The 18,967-nt window shown below is 33.8% G+C and overlaps 2 protein-coding genes across 3 annotated transcripts; both read right to left on the bottom strand.

Moving 5' to 3' along the window:
* Positions 1–1,079: 1,079 nt before the first annotated feature.
* On the bottom strand, positions 1,080–6,036 carry LOC105143910 (protein brown). The gene is made up of 11 exons (XM_011052479.2): positions 5,655–6,036; positions 5,451–5,499; positions 4,574–4,754; positions 4,231–4,429; positions 3,676–3,868; positions 3,430–3,597; positions 3,245–3,347; positions 2,718–2,939; positions 2,391–2,632; positions 2,219–2,319; positions 1,080–1,913 (listed from the first exon to the last, which is right to left on the bottom strand). The coding sequence occupies exons 1-11, from the start codon at positions 5,830–5,832 to the stop codon at positions 1,729–1,731; spliced, it is 1,821 nt and encodes a 606-aa protein (XP_011050781.1). The 5' UTR covers positions 5,833–6,036; the 3' UTR covers positions 1,080–1,728.
* A 148-nt stretch (positions 6,037–6,184) lies between these two features.
* Positions 6,185–18,052, bottom strand: Rab32 (RAS oncogene family member Rab32). Of its 2 annotated transcripts, XM_011052481.2 has the most exons (7): positions 16,038–18,052; positions 12,933–13,691; positions 12,254–12,661; positions 11,253–11,791; positions 8,855–9,080; positions 8,057–8,382; positions 6,185–7,608 (listed from the first exon to the last, which is right to left on the bottom strand). In XM_011052481.2, the coding sequence occupies exons 2-7, from the start codon at positions 13,258–13,260 to the stop codon at positions 7,495–7,497; spliced, it is 1,941 nt and encodes a 646-aa protein (XP_011050783.1). In that variant the 5' UTR covers positions 13,261–13,691; positions 16,038–18,052; the 3' UTR covers positions 6,185–7,494. The 2 variants fall into 2 exon arrangements, with proteins under 2 accessions (XP_011050783.1, XP_011050788.1); XM_011052486.2 differs by lacking the exons at positions 11,253–11,791; positions 12,254–12,661; positions 12,933–13,691 and having other exon boundaries at positions 16,038–17,323.
* Between the last annotated feature and the right edge of the window lie 915 nt (positions 18,053–18,967).

The raw sequence follows: 18,967 nt of genomic DNA, 5'->3' as shown, positions 1-18,967 counted from the left end.
TCCGTTCGTGAGGTGGGGATGAGAGAGGAAGCCTTCCAACTGAATGAGATGAGGAGGACGGGAAGGAGAGTAAGAGAAAAAGAGGGCAAGAGGGAGAGAGAGGGGGAGAGAGAGAGAGAGAGAGGGAGGGAGAGAGAGAGAGAGAGAGATCTCCGACGTTCCGCGCAACGCAAACATTGTTTCGTTTCGTTTCGTTTCGCGACCTGTCGTGGAATCATATTGCGCCGATTCCAATATTTCCATCGTTTTCCTGTGAACGCGATGATTCTCCACTCTTTATCGCCCGCTTACTCACTCCCTTTCCCCTCTAATTCTCTGCCCTATGCTCCGATAATTGGTCGTAGAGGATTACATTATCTCCAGCTCCCAAATTCGATTGTGCTCCCAAACCGAATTCTCAGGGAGATAATGCTTAAATACTGAGAGAAAAATATACTAAATTTTAATAAATAACATTTATTTACGGAAAACAAATATTTATTAAATAAAGATAATAATAGTTAAGCCAAATTAATGGTTCTGGTACCAAATAAATATATGTTTACAGTAAATATTCAACTGGTATTATTCAAGCAAATATTTGTTTAAATTTAGCACATTTTTCTCTCAGTATACAATATATAAATAAATTTAAATAAAATAAGATATCATAAATAAATAAATTAATGTGTATATAGACAGACAAATATAAAATAATTGAAAGAATAATTGAAGAATAAATAAAATTTGTTCATGCTTGAACTTGTGTGTCTACACATTCTCGGTGTTCTCCTTTTGTTATCAATGACGAGATTTATCTACTCACGTTTTAATAGTACGGTTCATACGATCGAAGAACGTAGAGTGTCATTTCTGCTTTCTCGTAAATCTATCAAGAAAACTAACAGAAATGTACAACTATAATCTGTGTTTACAGTATTCTTTATTCCAGTTTTATGTTGTCGGTTTGCGTAACGCACGAGTAAACTAATTTTGCGTGTAGATTAATTTGACTTAACATTTCTGCGAGAAGAAGTTTTAATTCTCCTTGAGAAAAATAAGAAACTGACGATATTAATTCACAAATTTACGATGTGAGATACTTGTATATATAAGGAAATTTATTAGATAGTAGAACAAGGTCGATACCGTTATCACTTTGTGTTTGAACTATATTTCTTAAATAAATGCTAAAAATAAAACTTTGACACAATTAGAGTATCTTTTACACAGATGATATAGGAGTTCTTATAATACTGTTTGCAAATCTTGCGGTAATTAACTTTTTCGTAAATAAGCAAAATTAAGCGTTTGATGGAATGAGTTACAAAACTGACCTACAAAACTGATTACACAAATAGTATCATACATATACGCGCGCATGCGTTTGTGTGTGTGTGTGTGTGTGTGTAATATATATATATATATATATATATATATATATATACATATAAACATAATACAAATTATATATATATATATTATTTGTCTATTATAAAAATTATAAATATATAAAGTATATAAAAAGCAAATACTTTTCAATTGATCAATAAACTTAAAAATTGTTAGAATAAAGGAATTTCATTAGAAAAATGTAGCCAGATATGCTCTATATATTTATAATTTTTGTGATAATGACAAATAATAAATGACAATAATTGAATCTTCGCGTTATCAATCTATGTGATCTGAAGAAATCAACGAGCTTCTATATTCCATAATAACAACAGGAAACTATATCGCGTCTCGCTAATAAACGATAAACCTTGACGTTCTTCTTCTCTTTGTGCCGAGATACGCGATGATGTTCATCAGAATCGTTAGAAGCAACAGTCCAATTATGTCCCGCCAGAAATTTTCTTCATTATATCCGTATTCCGATAAAACCTCTGTTCCGTTTGACAAACAAGACAGATTACGATTGATTGGACAATCTGAAGAAAGAGAAATAGGATGTTACATTGACAACGAGAAAACTATTCGGATTAAACCGATAAAAGATTCGACAAAAATGATATTTGGATGAGACTAGACAGAATTTAATAATAATAATAATAATAATTTGAATTATTATGCGAAAAAATTAACAACTGAATTTACATGCACATATTTTCTGGTTATCATACAATTCTGTTTGGTCTTATCAAAATCCCATTTTTGTTAGATTCTTTTGTTGCTTTAATGAGAACAATTTTTTCAATGTAACAAGGCTGAGCAGTTTGGAGATTTTGTTTCTCACCAATATCCTCTATCCCCGACCAGTGTACTATCGATATGGCTTCGGTGGCGTAATAAAATATGGAAGTATATTTGAAATACGCCAAGTAGCTTGGAAGAGTGCTGCGAGAGTTAACTTTTAATGTGCGCGATGAAATTCTATTTGTCATAATATTGACAACGATTGTACTTACCGCAAATTGTAAAATGTACCCGCCGTTAAAAGGAACAACAAGTCAAGCACTAACATTATCGAGGTGATGATGTCGATGTTTTCGATCCAGCTAGAGATTGCCATACCATAGGCATTACCACTGATAGCCGCTGCCGTCGTGCAGAGACAATAGGAACAAAAGCTGAGCAGCGAAAATTCAGAATGCAGCGCGAAATACAGGGCAACCGTGAATAAAAGCGCCTTGAATACCGTCCTGGGTATCTGAAGAATCCCCCGAAAAAAAATGAAAAAATCGTAATAACGTTACGAACGTGCTGCTTTTCCAGCGTACGTTTCGAATAATTACCAAGGCGAGAACGGTGGCGAGATAATAAGGTCCCGACGTGTACACGTTGCTTTCGCGCACGTAGAGAACAAGCTCGCCAGGTAGTTCGTAAACGACGGAGTAAGCCATTGTAAGAATTATTTCAGAGATCGTGAAGTACAATATGCCTCGAGCACTCTGTATCCCTTCTTGTGTCAACGAATTAATGCCAATGTAAAAAATATTTACGAAGACGATGGAAAGCTATGAAAGATCACAGTTCTTTTTACATTATAATATTTGCCTTGTATTTGAAAATATTTCTCGTTCCAATTGTCTCTGACCAAACCTCCAATTAACTTGTCAAGTATTAAATATTATTAATGTAGACAGAAATTATTAGTTAATGTTGATCGTATGAGAAGAAAACAGTAGATTAGAAATTAATTAAACGAATTATATAGTTAGAAATTTTACCGCAAGCAATTCTATCGGTTGAGTTAATCGCCGATTAAATTAATCGGAGTTTGATCGAAGTGTCACTTCAAGTTCTTTTTCTAGCTTGTTACCACGCAAGAGAACCACGCGATCCAATTGTCAAAAATCGTTCTTCTATTCTGCAGGAATATTCTCCAGAGCAACCAATAAAACTGTACGAACCATCCTGATTTTCTACAATATAGATTATTAAATTTTGTGAATGTTATTTGCTAAAATTTATTCGACAAATTTTGCTGCTATCTTGTTTCAATACTTTTGATGACTAGCGTGAAAAACCGAGACGTTTTCGATCGCGGGAATCTTTGACAATGGTGATCGTGAAAACGCTCGGCACAGCTCAATATTGCGATCTGCTCGGCGTGACAGAATGTTTACGAAATATTCGGACTCGTCGTAGTTTGTAGGGCACCGATAATTCTGGCTACGCATAAAAAATATATCACTGTTTTGTCGTTTGACGAATCTTAATACGAATGTCAGAATATCTGATTAATTTTACTTCTCAAAAAAATCCGTGGCGTTCCTCAGAGTCCCAAAGTATACGGATCTACCATCGGCCATCAATATCACATGGCTGAATATATTGTATATCGTCATACCTGGTTGATGAATTGTGCAGAAGACCATAGTGCCTCTCGAGGCGATTAATTTCAATGATTGCACAACGTGCATCGCGGCAAAAGTGTCTAGACCTACGTTCGAATATTAATATAAATTTATTAAATATAAAAATTTTATTAATATAAATATTAATTCGTTATAATATTTATTAATATAAATATTAAAATAATTAATATTGATATAAATACTAATATAAATATAAATTTGTTTATACAATATTTATTTATAATATTACATTGATTAATTATCAATGTAACGATCGTGTGATTTTATTCACGACAGGCAGAATTCATATAATAAAAATTATTTAATAAAAATTATTACTGTAGATAGATCTACGTTCGATATCGCGGTACTCTCGGAAATTAACGATCGATCAACGCGACAAGATCTTTTCTTCGCGTAAGATCGATTTCGACAAATTAATTCTTACCCCTGGTTGGCTCATCTAAAAAAAATATCTTCGGTCTCGTCACCAATTCCGCGGCTAGCGACAAGCGCTTTCTTTCGCCGCCAGATAATTCAGATATAGTGGTATCGATGCACTTATACAATCCCAAATCCCGCAAAAGTTCCTCTCCTAAGAATTTTCTACGTAGCACATTACAATTATTTCCTATTTTCAAGGCGCACTAAAAGGAATAGACGTCAAATCCATCGCGTATGAAAATTTCGATTACAAAAATTATTAATCAATCATTATCCGCATTATTTTATAGATTCTTATATGTGTATATATATATATATATATATATATATATATATCTTCTCAATACCATAAACGACATATATTCTTTGAGTGTAAGCACGGAGGGTAGAGCATCAAATTGCGATATATAACTCGATATTGCTGCCATCGTTTCTCGAGAAACATCATGTCCGTTGATCTTTATTGCGCCCGAAGATAATTCAAGTCGTTTCGCCAAAGCAGCTAGGAATGTAGTTTTGCCAGCATCACTAGTGATAATTAGCAAACAAGTTATGTATCCATGAATTTAGCGTAAAATAATCACAAAGGCATATATATATAGGATATCCCATTTTGAATGTCCCATCCTAAATAACTTTTTTATTTTTGATCTTAGAAAAAAATATAATATGATTTTTCTTGCTCAAATATGTAAATACAAATGAATAGGAAGATAGGTCAAACGCGAGCTTCAAAATAAGATGAAAGTTCATTAAGCATGTAAACTATAACATAAAAGATGTGAGAGTTTTTTATATCATTAATATATGGAACGTTTTGACTTAGTCATCTTCAGCCATTTAAATATATATAATATATAATTAGAGAAATTGTATAAGATTAAAACACACACACACATATAGAAAAAAATGTTTCAGACAAAAGTCTGAAGATAACTTTGAGAGAGATATAAGATGGTGTCATTAATTTGACCTTGAATAGTTGCTTGAATAGTTAAATTCAGGAACATGTCCTGAATAATATTCGTTAAGATCAAAGTCATGGAGATTGCTTCTTTTATTTTCATTTTTGTATCGAGAATTCATTTTTACGTAAAAATGAAAATAGAACATAGAAATGAAGAAGAATAACCTCTAATGACCTTGATCTTGACAAAAATAAAAGTTATTTGGGGTGGGACATTAAAATGAGACACCCTGTATACATATCGTATTTTGCCATACCTCGGTCCTAATATAGCAAACATGTTACCAGTCTCTGCATATCCGGATACTTTATTATACAAAAGAAGCGTTATTAATAAATAAAGATAATGCTATTTGTTATAAACTGATAAGTCATAGATCATTGAACGATCGACGACTGATTAAATCTATAACAACTTCATTTTTCATTGTGTTTCGATATTGACAAACAAAGAAAATTACCCCCTTTTAGTATATTCAATACTTTTACAGGTTTTCTACACAAAAGTTTGCACCACTTTCTCGAGCACAATTTTCTCGAGCACTCGTCATCTTTGGTAAGCACAGTAACGATTAAGTTTTCCCAGAAAAGTTGAGAAAATTGAGAAGTCGTCTCAACCGAATCTGCTAGCTTCACCATCTCAACCGTGACTATTTATGTCACGTCTTTAGAAGTTTGTTGATATCGCGAGTCTCTTGAAACTCGTCTCAGACAAGTCTCGGACAAATGTCGCTATCTCCGTTCTCTATTCCTTAACATTTCTTATCATTGTTATCTAATATTATATAGATGTTATAAATCAAGCAAATAATTAGATTCTACTAATTATGAATTGCTTTTCTATTATTCCTACAATTTCAGAAGTCGTAGATGCTTTCATAGGGTTCGATGTGATAAAAAGCGCAGCACTGAATGTAGTAAATATTATGAAGAAGGAGAATATATATCAATAATAAAATGATGCGTATGAAGAAAAAAGGAGATTCAATAATCTGATATAAACAAATTTAATATATAGTTAATTATTGTTTTGTAATTATGTTTTGTATCTATATAAAAACAGTTAAAAGGCAGGAATGTTGCTTATTACGATTAGATAATAATAGTATATTAAATATATTATAATGCTTCGGAAATAATATGTAATATATGAATATATATATTTCTACAATTTTTTCTGGAATAACGATACACGCCGCGTTACAAATCATATTATATAAAAGTGCAAATGCGAACACATCGCCTGAAAGGTGAAGATCATTAATATAAAATCTGAGTTATTTACAATGTATACATGTATGTATGTGTGTGTATATATATATGTATGTATATGTAATATATGTAACTCTCGATATATTAATTATCTTTACTTATTAATACACATATTCTGTACGTAGATCTATATCCAGAACATTACATGTGTCTCTCCATCTTTTTTTTGGCTCTAGAAGCAATATATATACTATAAAGATTATTTTTCATTTTTCATCTTGACTTCAGTTCAAATATCGCAATGCTACTGATGAATATATCTTAAATGCGTATTATGTAAAACGGTCTTTTTAATTACAACCAGCTGTTTTGTATAACTAGTTGTGATTGTGCGAACAAAGGCACAACGTTGTTAATTGTTGATAATTGAATTTGATTGATAAAATAAAAGCGAAATGGAGATATAGATAGGAAGCGCATTATTGTAAATCTAATGAGAAAAAGACCAAAATTGTCTTGCTTTTATCGAATTCGTAGTATGTATATATATATGTGTTAAATTTAATTATCGAGTAATAATAAATAGTATTACGCTCTTTACGACACATACGTATAAAATTCCTAATTCTCCCTATTGATGATGCTAGAAGCAGAATTGTATAAACGATAGTTATTGACATGATTTTTGACGGACAGAGAAAACAATGTACATATAAATTTTCTAATTGAATTATAATAATTTAACATTTAAATACAGGTGTCAATCAATTAAAAAAGGATGTACATTGGTAATATTGTCAAAGTTATTATGTCATTTTTCAAAATTTTCCTTATACGAATATTAAAAAATTTGTTTAGCTACTATCATTAAATATGACTTTCTCATGTTGTATGTAAAAAATGATTTGGATTGATAAAATAATTTCCATGCATTATACAAGATGGAGAATAAGCAGATGCTTCCTATTATGGAGAAGAGTAAGGCATTTAAAAAATTATGATTCTCATGGCATCTACGAAGACACATTGAGGTTGACGAATGGAAAATCGTGACTGAAAATTCGAATTTGTGAACGATTTGCCTATTCGTCAGCAACTGCAAGATTTTTTGGAACTTGTTGGCGATTGATTCAATGTAAATCTCTCGTTGTCCGTTTGATCTTGGACGCCATTGTCTCTTATAACCTGATCATTTTGGAGTATCTGAAATAAACATTTTACATACATTTATTAATAATAGTCATAATTATTATATATTAATACACGTGTCATAACGCCCAAAACATTAAGTGAAGCAATAATAGCGATCGTTCAATATCCAGATGTTGATTGATTTCATGTCGATTAATTATGCATCATAAGTCGATCATTTCTAGGGCGAAAGACGTCAATGATTAATCCGTCGTACGTCACGCATAAGCAATAGACAAGCCATTGTATGATACATATCAATATCTAATATAAATAATAATACTTTCAAGTTAGAATTATTTACGTATCGTATAATGCATTTTTCAGATCTCTTAAAAATGCATTATACGATATGTAAATAATTCTAATTCAATACCGATTTATTCCATGATAAATGCTCTACTTTTATATACTTGTCGTAATTGAATATGAAAGAAAAGTAATGTGAAAAATCTCTTACTTTGTTAACGAGAAATTTGGCTGCTTCTTCTATGTTAATGTTTTCCTTCGCTGAGGTTTCAAACCAACCAGAGAAGTTTTTTTCTTTACAGTATTCGTCCATCTTAGCGGGCGAGTTAATCAAACCTTCCTTCTGCTGATCGCATTTGTTCGCCAATAGAACGCACGGTATCGATGATCCGTCAGGAAGTTGCACTTTTGAATCCAAGTCCTGTTTCCATTTCACCACTGCATCCAGCGTCGCGCTTCTTGTCACGTCGAATACTATGAAAGCACCTACGGCTTCCTTGTAATAAACTCTGGTCATGTTCCCGAATCTTTCTTGACCTAAACAGACCATAAAAGATCAGTTATAGAATTTACACAGGATATTCCACGAGACTTTTACCAAGCGCTTTTTTATAGATAGATTGGACTAAACTGAATTGAAAAGTCCACTACCATTTTGCAATTTTCACAATAGTTAACAAAATATATAATATTGATTACTAAAAATTGCCGAATATTGGTCTTTAATAACTTTTTTACTCAAACATTATCAACTTTATTTATTCAAAATTTTTTAATACCGTATTTTCTCATGTTAGTATAATCTGCGTAATAACAACTTGGTTGATTAAATTAAGTTATTAATTAAAAAATTTTAGAAGTATTTAAAATATCTAAGACATTTCTCAAGTGACGTTAATAAATAAGAAAGGAGAAATATCAAGCATATTATAGTTTATCTGTCGCACGAGTATTGTTCCATTATTAGCATCAAAAGAGAAAAGTTGAAACATTGTGTGTTACTATTGACCTGCGATATCCCATAATTGTAGTCTGATGATGGTGTGGGGATCCCAGTTGAGTACTTTGAGCGCGAAGTCGACGCCAATCGTCGCGCGATAATGTTGGGAGAAGAATTGATGTACGTATCGTTTAATGATAGATGTTTTCCCCGCCCCAAGCTCGCCGATTACTAATATTTTGTATAAATGCTCCCGTTTCTCGCTTACGCCGAGGTTTGATGCATTGTTCGACGACTGAAATAATAAAAGAATAGATAATCAACATTTAAGTACAGGACATTTTCTCTAGGTTAAACAATAGTGTTTTCAAGATATTATCCAGTTGGGAAAACATCGCTTTCTATTTTCATAAGTAACGTATTAACTTGGTAAATAATATAGCTGACGGCTCTAAATATGTTTTTAATTCTAAAGTAGGAAGAAAAAACATGTACATGTAATCACAAAATAATTTGATAATTATCATCACTTGTATAAATACGGAGGAATACAAATTAAATCATTTTTTAGAAACGCAAACACTTGCAAACGGACCCCGAGCCACTTCCATTCTTTCGGTTGCACCTTCCACTTGCTGATATCGAATATTTCTAAATTTCGCCAAATTTTTAATTCCACGTCCATATTCATGCACGACCTTTTAAATGCCTTCTACGCTCCTAAGAGACTGAAGATAATTACGCCTCACGAATGATCTTGCTGCCGCAGCTCGCGTGAGCGAAATGAACAGAGAAACTTGTATGTGAGAGAATTATCCCCGACTACAGTCGAGGGGGAGTGCAGAACTATAAATACAATAATAAGCCTTTCTCGTCTTAATGAATGCATGAAGCGATCTAAATAATCGCCATCGAATTTCAAGAGTCATCAACGGCGACGAATCATAAAAGAAAAAAAGAAATTTCTATTTTGATTACATTGATAAATTTTCGAAACAAGGATTATATTTCAATTCGGTTCTCCCGATTTCAATCAACTTGTTATTTATACACGCATTTTTCCTCTTAAACGTAGACGCGATAGAACTCGTGAAACCGCGTAATTCGAAACTCTGTAACGAGGGCACGAGAGAGATCCAAAGAGGCAGAAATACAAAGCGGATCGGTATCAGAAAGGTACCGCAAACGCGTATCGCAGCGTGTGACTGGATTAGTCGTAGAACCTCGACAATTTTCTCGCGTCCAATTTTGGAGTATTAGTTCGGTTCACGTCAACAACTTTGCACGAATGTATACAAATATTGTAAATTGTTCGGTCTTAGGATTTTTAAAGCTTCCTTCAGGATTTTATAAAAGAGACTACTTGAAAATAATTTTTCAATTTTAAGCCGGCTCTTTCTCTTATCATGTCTAATTAAAGTTTCGCTGATTGCGGCTGCAAACGCATTAATATGGAATAAATAAGACTACTTATCGTGTTTCAAACACACAACGAAGCTATATTACACAAGCGTATATAATACAGATTTTGTCGTATTTCACAATTTAATAGGAAGTTTTTGCAATAACGTAAATCCAGATTCGCTAAAGTCACGTTGTCCTTTTCTTAATTAATCGTTAAGAAGAAGATAACCTGATTTTAACAAAATTCACCATATCTGGATAAATGATATTGCAAAAACTCTCTAATATTACTCAATCTTGTAAAATGTCGAACGTTGTAACGTTAACGGAAGGCAATTCTATCACTCCGTAAAGATGTAAAAAAAAAACGATATTTTTTTACTTCGGAGAAAAGTATCAAATAAAAAGACTTTGGTTGTTTTTTTACTGTAAATAACAAAATTTTTGACCAAATTACATAAAATTCATGAAAAAACATATAGTTATTTCAATATAATTAATTGAACGACAGATATTTTATATTTAAAAGCTAAATAAGTGATGTTGTTAATACAGATAATACTTTATAAGCATAATAGACACTATTTTGTTGTATATTTGTTATAATTATACTCTATATTTTAATTATTTCGTATTCCATGTTTTAATTATTTTGAGAGAACATCCCGATATAATATTGACTACAGAGTAATTAGAGATTCAATGAACGTTGTCTAATTTAAATTTAGAATATGTATAATTATAATCACACAGTACAATTACAATCAAAACAGTATCAATTAGTTTAGTAAAGTACGATTTGTATTAATAACAGTGTGGAACATTTACTTAACTTTTAAAATTGAAGTACAGTATAAAATATTATTCAGATAACAATGAAAAGTAAGGTATATTTATGGCCAACCGGCATTATATTATACATTTTAACTTTTGTAATTATTTTTACACAACAATCTTACGGATAAATGCGAAAAAGACCATTATTTCCCGAGTTTTTTATCCTAAAATTCTAGAATTTTTTCATCGTTTACATCTCTAATCACTCCTACCCGATGGATCTCACCTCATCCATGGTTCCATGGGTGTTGAGCATGGGTGCCATGGTAGCGTAAAGTCTATGATAATTGCTGCTTGTATCGCTGTAATCCTCCGAAAAATCCTCCTCGTCGAGAGTGTTACCGAAAGTGGAGAACGTGTCAAAGGTCTTCACACTGATATGCCGCACTTTTTTCTTTCTTTCTTCTTCCCCTTGTTGAAGAAACTCGTTGTTATTGGTGCTCGATAGATCGTCACGGGCGTCGATTACTGTCTCATTTGAGCACGTTATGTCTTTGGATCTCGAATCAAAGAAGCGTCGCTGAAATATCGCTCGTTTCTCTTCCAACAATGATAGCTTACGGCGAACGTCGACGGGCGACGATGTCGACGGTACATATTCCGAGGAATCTGAATCGTATTTCGTTTTCACTTTGCCTTTCCTGGCCACCGGATCCTCCGCGAGTTTCGTTTTACTAGACTCCGACCATTTCGACAACGAATATGGAAGCGTCGAGACGCAAAGCGAGGCGTTATCTTGATTAGCCTGTTGCGAATGTGCAGTGTCTAAAGAAATTTGAAGGTGTGTGACTTAAGAGAGAAACGAGAATACGTTTACGCTCGATTTTTCAAAATCTTAAATAGCTTTCAGCGATTACATTCGTGTTGCTATGTATAATGTTTTGTTATGATTACAAATATTGTGCAGTTCCAACAAATGCTTTATCGCGAGCAAATCGAATATAAGATAAGATAGGCAACAAAAGTGACAGGAAAAAAAGAAAAGAAAATTTAGAGGGATGTACTGCGATTTTTATAAATAAAATCGAAATATATGTATACATATTTATTAAAAATGTACACACGTATCTCTAGATTTTACTTTTCAAAAACCATAAATGTAACTCCCCCTGAAACTTATTTCTTAAATCAAAATGGCTTATTGCCAAGAAGCGTATATCGTGGAATATTTCGTCTTTTTAGTTTCGTGCAGAAACATTCTGTATCTGCGATCAATAGCATCCTCACCCTGTTGAACGGTTTCCGCAAAGCTCTTGATGGTCAGCGTCGGCGATTTGCGTAGCACAGCGCTGACAGTCTTCGGTTTCTCGAGTACCTTTTCTGGTTTCTTAAGCTCCTCTTTTATCCCCTTTTCCTTTTCTATGGCGTCATCGTTTTCTTTTTTTGTGGCGCTAATATATGTATGAACGGGTGACTCTTGCGAGGACTGGCTTTGCGAACGGCTGTTACCACCCTCTGGGGTATGTCGTTGTCCTTGCTGTTCCAAGGACATGCGAAATTTATTCAAGCTCAGCTTGCGTACCAGCGAGTGTGACTTCTTTTTCTTTTTCTTTAAAGTTGCGCTCGAAAGCACATCGGTCATCAATTTCGGCTCTTTCTCGTCTTCGAGCCGTTGCGATCGCTGCTGAGATGCCTCTGAAGTGGAAAAGAATCGCGAGTCAGGCAAATAGCCGCTCGAGAACTATCCTTTTTAGATATGAAAATAAATGCGTTATTTCAATTTTATAATTAATAATTCCAATTTTGTAATTAATGTGATTGAAGAAAAATCAAGAAACCAGAGATTAAAAGGCTCGAAAAGTAGAAAAAAAAAAGAACATTTGAATAATAATAAATAACTTCGTCGGTTATTATTTATCTCACGGATGAGAGAAGCGCAAAGTTCATCAAACACGTCATGATTAACCTTTATCATGTTGTTCTGTTTCAAAGGAGGAGGACACGTCGATTCCGCGTGTCTTCTTCTTGATTTTGAATAAGCTTCCCTCGCGGAAGCTGCTCTTGAACGCGTCGAATTTGCTCCTCTTTCGATCGTTCGCGTTGGCGCTGGAAGAAAGAATCGCGACGCTGCCACTGGTCAGAGTGTCGAGACTGGAACTGCTGTCACCCACAGTGATGTACTCGCCGGAGGTGCTGGCCACAATTGACTTCTGCTTCTCCTCCTCCTCCGAGGAGAACGCGACCACCGTGTCGGGCGAGCTGCCACCCTCGTTCGTGCTCTCGTTGCGATCCATAATGTTTACGAGAGGAAAGGAAAACGTGGAAAATCCGCGTGACAATATAAAAAATAGAACGAATAAACGGACGGATGGACGGACGGATGGATGGATGGATGGAGGAAAGGGATGATGAGTCGAGGAACCAATTTTTTATTTCCCTGTACGAACGTTTTCCGTCTCACTTCGCTCGTAGAATATTATTTGGCTTCTCAGCCAAACGTTGAGAAACCTTAAAATTTCACCCTGGGTTCGATCAGCCCCGAACGGATAATTCATTTAACCCTCTTCTCTTTTTCTTTGCACGCACACAAGTTTCCTTTTCGCAAACAGTCAAACGACTGAGGAGAAAACTGAGGACCGAAAAATAACTTTGGCCGATAACGATCGGAGGGGTTTCTTACTTTGGTAACTGCTAATTGTCTATCGAGGCGCAATAGCATTCAGGTCTATAGAATTTAAAAGATAAACCGGAGGCTAGTTTATTCTTTTTGTGCTTTTGTAAAATGGACAGGCGTTTCTGGATTGATAAATAAGGTAAGTAAAGGAAAGAATGTTAGATAATTTCAGGAAATTCGGAACCGTAGTACAATTATTTCGCACAAACACTGAATAAACAGTATTCCTCCAGAAATTTTCACAATGCACTACATCGACACGCAGACACCATCTCGTAAAACACTAATAAAATTTCAAAAAGCATGATATTCATAGTCAATGATGAACGCGAACGAAGAAAGATGAATAATATTAAATAAAAAAATAAAAAAATTATATGACTGCAGAAACTGCAGACTCAACGACGTCTTAAACTGCACTAGATGTTGATATAAAAATATGAGAAGCTAATGGAGGTGGGGCATGCAAGTCTCCCACTACGTCAGTCGACTATGTACCGGTCTCATATTCTTTTCAGTATGAAGAATACACATGTACGTTTGTGTGGACGTAAACCGTATGCACCTTTGCAATAATCCTATCTTTAAATATCAATCTAATAATAATATAGGAAAAAACGGGGCATCATGAGTCATCGATTGTTTAACATCATCTAGAATGTTTAAATTAATACTGTTCTGGTACAATACAACTGTTACTTCATTGTCCATCATTTTTATCTAAGTGGCAGTGATTAAATTCCATTCTGTCAAAAAGCATCGATCATTAATGATTTTCGTGGTATAATAGTAACTTTTTAACTGTATAAAAATGTTTTAATATTGTTTTTGCAGTAGAATATACGTATGAAGATAAGGTGCAAGTTTTTGCGCATCTTTTCTCATCTTATTACGTTACAAATAATAATCTAACATTTATTTTTTATCGTATTTTCTATTAAATGTATTGGGGTATCATGGATATTAAGTATTCATGAAGAAGCGGAACAATACAGAAATTATATATATATATATATATATATATATATATATATATATATATATATATGTACTAAAAGGGCAATTTATACTTTTAAGGAATTAATTTCATTTTATTGTAATAAATTTTTTATCTTATTGTATATTAATGGTTATTTCTTATTTGTTTTGTGCGGTGGTTTTTTTATGCTCTTCTTTTCATACGTTTTGAATCATAAACCACGTTCATTTTTATGATGTATTTCAATATAGAAAATTATAATATTATTATATTATTTTTTGACCAAAAAACAAAAAAAAACAAAAAAATAATAACTCACAATGTCACGACTATTTCCATCTGTGCAAAGGATGTACTTGAGCTTTATCATTATATTTTTTTGCTGTAAAACAGAATCTGGAAATTCTCGTTCTACACTTTTCGTGATATGACAATTGGCGGTGTAACATTATTGTACGAGGCACCTTCACATATGAAAGAACACGTTTATATATAATTATATCATACGACGGTTGAATTTATTGTCAGCTATATGTAACTCTGCGTTTTAAGAATATTGTGAATTTACTGAGGATGGCCAGATTGTGGCCGAAACGTCTAATGTTTTAATTAATGTAATGAGAATTAAATATCACAAACTATAACTTGTGCGGTGGTTTTTTATGCTCTTCTTTTCATACGTTTTCTATATTATATTATTTGATAACTATGTTGTAATTATATTTTATTGTATTAGTAACCATAAAAATATGTAAATTAATTGAAAATATTTTTCAACTTTCGTCACCGTTATTTCTTGCATAATTCTATTATTTTGTGTGTGACTTATGGTACCCCAGGTATGGATCATTTCTTAAAATATATATTCTTATTTTTTCTTAAAAACTAATAAATATTTACTAAATGTACTTATTAAATTTCGAAATATACATTATGTTTTCATTATTAAAAAAAAAATGATACAAAAATTTTTATAATATTACTTTAAAATCCGAAGCGCCATTACGGTCTGAGTATTGAGATGTTGAACTAATATATATATTTTCAAACGAATGAATTAATTTCAGAAATGATAATTACGTGCCGGTTGTCGGCATTAAACGCAATTGATCTGAAATATTAATAATCCCCCCAAATTTCCCAAATTAATCTTATAAAGCTGTAATAAACTTATTGCGAAAAAAATTTTTATATTTAGATATACTTTTAAGAGTTTTAATTTTTGTGATTCACGTTTCGGATTCATGTGAATCCTATCGATAAGAGTGTGTGACTTCCTCGACTCCGTGTAGACTTTATTACGCGTAATAGAGACCTTATATTATATCAAGTCTAGGATTCGATTGATAAACACAAATAACGCAAACGCAAACGAGTTATTTGAAATATTATACGTTGCATAACGAAATGGTACCCACGAGTTTCATCATCTTTTACGAGTCCATCAAAAATATTCAAATTTTCGGTCGGTCGTTCAAGATCGTTTAAAACTTCTAGTCTTACACACACATACACACAAACACACCCCGGTATGCCGATATATCGAATAAAATCTAATTACTCGCGGTACTTTGATCCGAAAAGTTGGAGATCGTCTGTTTCCGATTCTAATTTCTGATTTTAATGCGACGTGATGTGCGTTGCAATGATTTATAAAGCATTCGATAGAATTCGCGTGTCTCACAGCCTGTGAGTCACAGGCTCTCTCTATTTGATTCTTTGATTAAGCCAGTCTTTATGCCGTTATTCTAACAATTAATTAGCGGTGATGGATCAGCCGCTGATAAGGAAATAATGCGATAATGCAGCTCTAATGCAAAGATTAGAGCAAATCTTTTTAGTTTATAATCTTAATTAGCTGCGCGTGATTAGGCGCGCATTGTCAATTCATTTGTTTTTCTTTTGCTTCGTTATGCTGTGCATCTCGATATTATTACTTAATTGCTACGTTAATCTTATAAAAAATGATGATTACAATAACAGATGTTCAAGCTTCATTCTTTATTTTAACAGATATTACAATATACAATATACATAAAACTATATTAATCAGAATCTGAATTAATTATTATTAATGTAACAATAAAATTAATTTTAATTTATTATTATTATCTGAATTTCAGACAAGTATTATATTTCGCTCGTATCGAATTTCCTGCAATAATAACATTAACTTTACATTAACTTATCTGCTTGTGTGCATTAAATAAATATTAAATTAAGGAAATCATTAGCAGTTAATGTATAATGAATGAATGTGTTTACAATATAAAGATTTTGAACAATTCCGAAAATACGATGAAGATCGTTAAGCGATTTCTCGAATCGTGACGTTGATTCCTAGATCAACGTCGAGCATAGTTATTCTACCGAGTCATTACTTATATTATTACATTGTACATATATACGCAGAATGAACGCGAGTTTCAATTTCTTTCTATAGAAAGTGCGTACAAAGAAATACGTGTGTGACGGTCGTTGCACGGCAAGACTCACAAACCGACGGTATAGAATGACACGCAGGGGAGAGAAGTTGCAGGACATGTTGACCAACAATCTCAGGTATTCATGACGTCCTTATACTCGCAACAGACTTATATCATGCGAAAAACACACTCTTTTACAAAAAAAAAAAAAAACCAGAGAATGAAGGGACATTTAGAGAAAGAAAATCTTGTCAATTCTTCCTTAAGGTTATAATTCTTTTTCTACATAATTTCCACATTATATCTATACATTTGACGTGCTTAATCAGCATTTGAATTCGATTTCACGTTGATAACAAAACATAGAGTTATATAACTGAGATTTAAGTTATAGACCACGCAGCATTAAATGATTTTCATCTTAGAAATGACTGTAAATTCTGATAAAATCGAGTAAGCAAAGTTTTTTTCTAAAAGGTCTTTTTTACTTTCTTTTATATTCGCGAATATCTTTCGCAATATCAAATCAGAAAATAAAACGGACGTAGGTAAAAACTGAGGGATATAAATCAACGATACTGTTCATAAGAAATAAAATAGTTTTCTGTAGCACGCACACGATTCGTGTAAAGAACGCTAGCAGGAAGAAGCCACTTCCCATCAACGTAACGTATTACGTCAGGGGTAAAATCGACGTTCCGGTAGTTTGTGACGAATTATACATCTAATCTAATTGTAACGTCCTATACACAACCAAAGACAGATCTCATTGCGATAATAGCGTTCCAGCCAAGTAAGCCGGTGAAAGTACCTCTCGATAACTATACTAACTTACGGCGGAGAAAAGATGTATCTGACACAACGAGGGCAACGTTTTCGTGAGAAATCGCGTTACGAATACGCGTTTGTCGAGGTGTCCAGAAGTCGCACAGTCGACAGTGAAAGGGGCTTTTTAATAAACGCGATTTAACAACGCGGTTCACGCGCGAATCATGAAACGCAACTTTAAAACTTTACACGACTCGCACGTGGCACGAGGAGAAATCAGACCCACCTTTCTCACGGCTCTGGCTGCCTTCTGTTTGCAATTCTCGCTGAAATTCATGTTAAGATCGAGGTACAGGTGATTATTGTTCATCAAAAGCGCGGGCGGCTCCATCGGCGGTGGATTCGCTTCCTTTTTATGCCTCAAACGCCTCTCGGTTCTTTCCTGCCTCGTGCGCAGCACAAGCACCACGTTTCGGTCCAGCATATTTAATTCAATCCAAGAATCCCTCAACCGGAGACTCCCACAGATTTATTTACCCTTCCGTAACACGCACGACGCCCGATTTGGATTCTTCGTAAACACTGCACCACGAATCTTAGCCACTGCGTAGCCAACTATTATGACACAGTAATGTTTCTGAGACCATTTCGCAGAAGAAATGGCGGCAAAAGAAAAGTACTAGACACGATGTGTCCAAATGTCTTTCGCTATCGCGACGACATATCTATATGCGTCGTATTGCGTCCCAATTTGTAATCGTAAAGATAATTATACGATCTCTAGTTGTCGCGCTTCTTCTATTTTTTTTTTCCCCCGCTATTTTAACGAAACGTCGAAAACTTCTCGTGATTTCGTGATGATGCAACGCGATTGAGTAGGAATTTATGAATCGTGGCCGTAAAGGAACGATCGTAACGGACAATGTGCGCCAGATGAGTGCAAAGTCTCAGCATTTATTGGTTCGGATTAGCCCGAATGTTATCGTCTGCCATGTTATCAGAGCGAGCGAGGCGCCTACAAAAAAGTGCTAGGCGCCTCGCAAGCGTGATCGTTTTTCGATACACATGTATGAAATGAAGTAAAGGGGAGGAAAAGAAGGAGAAGAAGACGTCACGAAGAAGAAGATGAAGAGGACTGCGACAGGCGACTGGAC

Source organism: Acromyrmex echinatior, chromosome 16, assembly GCF_024713525.1.
Source record: "Acromyrmex echinatior isolate Ae372 chromosome 16, ASM2471352v2, whole genome shotgun sequence".
NCBI lineage: Eukaryota > Metazoa > Arthropoda > Insecta > Hymenoptera > Formicidae > Acromyrmex > Acromyrmex echinatior.
Note: the sequence above shows the minus strand (reverse complement) of the source record. Positions and strands in the feature narration are given on the sequence as shown.